General features: G+C 39.5%; 1 protein-coding gene across 1 annotated transcript; it reads left to right on the top strand.

Moving 5' to 3' along the window:
* The first annotated feature begins 1326 nt into the window (after positions 1-1326).
* On the top strand, positions 1327-5293 carry LOC139121236 (ARL14 effector protein-like). The gene is made up of 3 exons (XM_070685947.1): positions 1327-1665; positions 3180-3319; positions 3789-5293. Exons 1-3 carry the CDS (start codon positions 1351-1353, stop codon positions 4033-4035), a joined length of 702 nt encoding a protein of 233 aa, XP_070542048.1. The 5' UTR covers positions 1327-1350; the 3' UTR covers positions 4036-5293.
* The last annotated feature ends 1085 nt before the right edge of the window (positions 5294-6378 follow it).

Here is a 6378-nt window from a genome sequence, read left to right as displayed (position 1 = left end):
ACCCACAACACTGGTAGGAGCTTTTTATTACTTTAAGAATAAATGCAATACAAAAGGTTATTTTTCTACATTTGCCACAATAAAAGTTATCAATTGATTTTTAAAAACATCGACACCAGTGTTTTATCTTATAGTGTTTGGTAATGAATTCCAGTGTTCTGCAGGACGCATAGCAAACGTTCTCTGTCCACTTGCAGTGCGGGATTTCGGAAGGAGGAATTTCAACGTGGAAGCTACATGTGTGTGATAATCATGAACAGTTCTGAGTGGAATGATTGCTGCTATAAGATGAGGTGGCGCTAAATTCAGGAGACATCTGTATATTAAAATACAGTTTTACATTGATTTACACAATGCTAAAGAGGAGGGGGTTCCGTTGAAAGCTTTTCTCGGGGAAACACCCGTCGCCAAACTTTCCGATGATCAGAGTGGTATTTGCGATGATGAATTTCCAAAAATAGAAAGCAATGGATATGTAGTTTGGCTTTGTTCAACTTTTTGGTTGATCTCGGAGTAAATGTGATATTATTATCAACAACGGCTAAGAATCAGTCAAATGTGAGGTTAGTCTATTGGCCATATGGAATAGTCATCATGGGTGTCCTCATAGAATGTAGTAGACCTAGCTTTACTCAGGGTGGTGAATAACACATAAATTGAATCTCCTTCGAAGTTATTATTGCATTATGGGTAGCAGAATATGTTTATGTGGTAGGAGGTGAAGTGTAAGTTGGATAAATAACTTCGGGTCGTGTGGAAGTGATTCTTTTTCACCCTGGTCACGTGGATTGCTCTTGAAAATGAGAATTCTAACGCGAATTTACGTGATGCCTGATCGCTAGGTAAAATTCTGGACCTTAAAATATTTTAGTTTTATTTGGCATTCGTGTCCAAAGCGACCAAACAAACAACTCGAATATAGATCTAAAGCAATCATAACTAAGAGATGCGACCAACAACGGACGGGACTAATAAAGACAGAAAAGAATGAGACAAGTATGTGATTTTACGTTAGTCGGATTGTTATGTGCAGAAAAATATCTTTCTAATGATCAAACAGTCAAGTTTTAGGAAGCAGTTGCTGTAACTTTTGACAATACTTTACTTATGTCCATCTTGTTGAAGTAGATGTTAAAGTATAACATATTATTCTTGCTGATACAACGTATTGTGTACTGTTTGCAACACTTCACTGTTGTTAAACGATTCTGGACCAAAATTCACTAAAAGAAGTTTTGCTCTCGTGGTCGAGATCTATGGCACAGTTATACAGTAGGGGCGTGGGTGAGCGTCCTCCGTATGTAGTGCGCCCTCAGCAGATGATCTGCTACAAGCGTGGTTACAAGCAACATGGCTGACTCAAAAGCATCAACGAAGTCGAAGCCGCCCGAAGGGGATAGAAGTACACATAGACAATTGAGAAGCCAAGTCGAAGATATCAGAAAAGTTGTCGGCGACGGAAACGAAGGTAACAACGCATTGAGGTCAGGGGACGTGAATAAACTCGAAGAACTGACGTCGCAGACTCCATCCTTTCCAATTCCATCAACAGAGTCCAGAAACCTTGCCGACGACAGAGGAGATTTGACAGATGTCAATGGAGAAACTTTAGCTTTGAATTCAAATCAAACTCAAGCTTTGGGATTTCCACAGATCAGACAACCGGTAAGGAATATTTTTGACAAACAGATAAATGTCAGCTCTGCAGTGAATTACTGTAATAGGTTAACAACTTAAAACAGACGAGGACAGTGTTGTCAAAATCTTGATTTGTATGATATTCCATTTGCCACGCAGAGTTTTGAGGAGCCAATCAGCTCGCAGCTGTTGTGGGTAGTTTGTACTGCGCAAGTGGAATGACCTTCCTTTGTGAGAGGTGAAGTCTTTGTACTTTAATGGACAGCGAGTGGGTCTCCACCCTGTCGTACGTCCTGCTGGTGTGCCCATTTATCGAGGGACCAGATACAAATCAACAAAGACAGGGTCAGGCCAAACGTGAAACTTAATCGCTGTCTTGGCCCCTGTCAATTCCTGTGTCAAGGAGCTACAGTAACGGCGAATGGTTAGTGCTAATTTAGTAAATAGCCTTGTTGACCTTGTTTCAAAATTCAGTGTTTGTTTAGTCATGGAAGTATGACCTCTGTCGTCCGTCCATCTGCGAATGCGATGGAGGGATTGTGGTAATCAGGTGTATGATATACGTATCCTGTAGCACTATACGTAGTAGGGTTTTAGGGCTTGTCGAATGTTTCACCATAGACCCAAGAGCAAGAGGATCTGTGGTCCCACAGTGTGTCTACAGTTCAGCATGGAGCTTCTTTTGGTAGCTCCATGAGTACAGGTAACAACAACGAACAAGAAAGCCAATCGTACCTGGTCCTGGCAATGGCAGTACTCATTGCCGCTGGGTTGAGCATGTCTGTTGTTTTAGAAAAAATTACAAAAGTGTATCACTAACAGTGTTTTTGTTAAGAGCGCGGGACAACTAAAGTATAGTGGACACGCCTTTGGTTGCGAACTAAAAAGGATTTTCTTAGGGGGCTCTAAGTAATGTGATGGTATAAGTAGACTCCGTAGGTTACTAACAATTCTAACAACATTTCTTTGAGTCAACTATCTTTAGTCTTGCCAAGAGAGGTACCCAGTTAAATTTTACCCAGCTTCCCTGGTCACGTTACTGAGGTTTCTCTTGGTATATCAATGTATGGAGGTCGCCATGATCAATGGAATCATATAAAGCAGGAAAAAGAGGTAGTACTGCCTGTCAGTAACCTTATACAGCATAGCTATGTTCCCATGCCTTAGTAAGAAACACTAACTAACTGGATACCACCACTGCTCATCATTCTTACCGTAGTTACAAGTAATATGCGTTGGAACTGAAAGTTTGAAAGTGGCAGTCAGTGACACTACTTCCTACAAACTCAGAAAAAAAGCTTCATCCTTGCATAGCTGTGAGCACTAAAGCATCCATTAACAAGGTAATGTTCTAATAGTGTACCACACTTTTCAGCTGCTAACATGACAGAGGTAACCCCGAAGTAGGGTGAATAATTTTCAAACCAGAGCCAAAGTAAGTGAGTGCAGTGTGCACTTCGCCTCAGTTTATCCCAAATACTAATTCTATATTCTCAAAAACTGCTTCAACAAGATAATTCTTGTTTCTGTACACATTTCAGGCAACACGGAGGCTCCTTGAAAGCTTGCAATTCAAAAACCCGGGACCCTTGTCTTACTCATTTGCATGTTTTAATCCTGAAACCAGTGAAAGAGAAATGAGGAAACTACGGCGAGTGATGCACTCAGAAAACCCGTCTAGGTCAGTATCTGATGCATTAATTGTAAGCCCATTAATTAACCTGTATCCTGCCAAGTTCATATGTCACCATCAGGTCAAGTTGATGATAAATCCAGGGAGGCATAACATACAGCGTATATTGCATTTTAACAAACACTAGAGAATTTCAAGGCCTCCGAAAACATAATTACTGTAAATATGATTTTTGCTGGTTATATCGATGTAACATACCAGGCCAATTATATTAAAATATGTATAGACTTTCAACAATTTTGGCTCAGTGCCGCTCAAAACTGCTCTTTACTAGTTGGCTGATGAGGAAGTAAATGGCCAAGCAGGATGAGGGCTATTATAATTATATTGACTTTTATTGAGTGTCCCTTTCATGTATTGTATCAAGTCAGTCTTTCAGTAACTACGGAACGTCTATTCCACCAATCAAATTTCTTTGCGGCATGCTGCTATCACTGTATTTCCTTTTGCTTCACAGACAGAAAAAGAAGAGTACAATATACGATGATGCAGGCAGACTGATCGAGGATGGTCGAGATCTTTGTGATTGTTTGGATGATCTGTGTCCAGGATGTCACTATCCGTGCCCTGAATGCGAATCAGAGAAGTGTGGCGCAGAATGTCGCTGTAATAGACGATGGCTTTATGAACAGATAGAGGTTGAGGGAACAGGGGAGGTTGTCCGATTCTCATCCACAAAATCATCAAACAATAAACGTGCATGAACAAAAAATGTGATTCCCTCCAAGAGGGCAGTTTTCCCAATGAACATTTAGATGTCTGTGTTTAGTACAGTTGTCAATCTGGTATGTCTTTTCCAGAGATTTTTACCATGTGTTTGATCTGTGTTGAGGAAACTGTATCATGTCACTGAAAAGATTTTGACAGAACATATCAATGAATCTCCAAACGTTTACAATGACAGGTGATGCTACTGATACTGCCAACGTCCGATGTGGGTGGGGTTTTTTTGGGGGGAACTTTTAAGATTTTGGAAGAGAGTCAAGGATACAATAGTGAAAGTGCAGTTATGCTAAACCCTTGGTATTGTATTGCACAGTATTACCACCCTTTTGCTGTACTGCTACACCAACTTGTTCACCCCAATTCCATGTAAACAGGTCCACTGTCGCCATTGATAACAATGGTTTTGGAGCAAACCATTTTGGTGAAAGGGTTATAAAAGTGTAAAATAATTTTCTGAAGTGTCTGTGTTTAAGTCGAAGGAACCTGTCATCTGTTATGGCCAGTGTACAATGAAGGGACAAAATTGTTCGGGTTAACCGTATTTAGAATATTTAGGATATTTTTGTTCAATGAGAGAGATGACAGATGTTATATTGCTGACTGAAACCATGAAGTCATTTTCCATCAGAATCGTTGCTTTCTCAGTGTATGAACCTGTGACAGGTACGAACTTAAATGACACATTTTCTGGTGTTTAGAAGAAATAATGTGAGCCAAAATAAATTTCAGGTTATACTGTAAGGGCTTGCATATAAGTATGAAACAACAAGTAACCTTAAATAACATTTTCCAAAAACAAAAACAGCCAATAATGTGAAAACTTGAAGGCAGGTCCCGTTAAGTTTATACTTCTGAATGCAACGCTGCGGTTAGCATTCACCCAAAAGTATTTGAAGTGTGAATCTAATTGAAGCTGTATGCCACTCTGATGATCCTTGTGCTTGCCGTAACAGTTGCTGAGCAACAACATTGGGAACATAAAAAGTCTGCAGTTGACATGCAACACAAAAACAAAGTTATCAAGGTGGTGATATCCAGATAATTACAAGCATTCACTTTCATTGGCATGTGACTATAATCCCAGACATTCATTCAACGTTATCGCACTCAGTGTGCCAAAGCTTGGTACATTAACATGGATCTGACATTTAATGCTGTTGTGTAATTTATGATCGGATTATTTTTGTACATTGGAAAAGAGAAACATTTGTAGAATAAAGTCTCTGCATGAATGTTTTCATTCGTGAAATCAGTCTTATTTGTAAGATTAATAAAGAAATGACCTCCCAGTACCCGAACTATCTCATATCATGGCAGCACAATAGGGCCTGAAACCACTGAGCTACTGTGTCCCGTTATCTCTTGAAAACTGATGGTTACGCCAGTATGAAATTGTGACTGTGACATCAACTGATACGTAACACAAGATCCTACTTCAACACAGCTACTTTGAGGCAACCGCAAAATGGTGGAAAAAACACAATTCATGTAGTAAGTGGATGGAGATTGAGTGTTGACACCTCCCAACCCAACCCCCAAGCAAAAAAAAAAATCCAAAAGACGTGGAAATGTGCATTTTCGTGAGAACTCTGCAATTAGGAGTACTTGTATTTGTTATAATGCACTTGCAATCAAATTTGTGAACCAAATGGCAGACTGTTAATATTGTTGCACTATAGTCACGGTATTACTCTAATATGTTGAAATGAGATATGGTGGTGTTTGGCGGGACAGCACATACCCACGTGTGACCTTTTGCAGTCGATGCGGTAGATATCTCATGTCAGGTGAATTTTCATATGATTTTAGCAAAGTCCTCTGCGCAAAATTTACAAAGACCCTTAGGGTACTTTCTAAAAACTAATGAACAGTCTGATGGACATGAATCTTTTGTTTTAATACCAGCTGTCTGGAAGGGTAAGCTTCAAAGTCATTGAACCTGTTCAGACATTTATTTAACAATCAAAGTGTATTCTTTGCATTTAAGATCGTCTCAATATTCAGTACAACCCCAGAATTATATAATGCTCAATTTCAGGCCAATGAATATTTTACATTGATAATGACTCACTGTAAGTTTATTTGCACATTTGAACAATGCTCATTAATATACTATGCATAAATGAGAAAATTATTTAGGCAACGTGAATGTTTTATTTAGGAAATTCAGAATTTATGCCTAGAATGGGCCATCTGCTTCATCTGACATAGTAATAGACATGCCATGGGTCCAATATTAGCCAACAGGGGGGCAAGTGACTTGCAAAACCCCCGTTTCGCCACCCATGTGGATGGAGGGACTGTGCAAAGACTTCAAGATT

Source organism: Ptychodera flava, chromosome 21 (genome assembly GCF_041260155.1).
Source record: "Ptychodera flava strain L36383 chromosome 21, AS_Pfla_20210202, whole genome shotgun sequence".
Taxonomy (NCBI): domain Eukaryota; kingdom Metazoa; phylum Hemichordata; class Enteropneusta; family Ptychoderidae; genus Ptychodera; species Ptychodera flava.
Note: the sequence above shows the minus strand (reverse complement) of the source record. Positions and strands in the feature narration are given on the sequence as shown.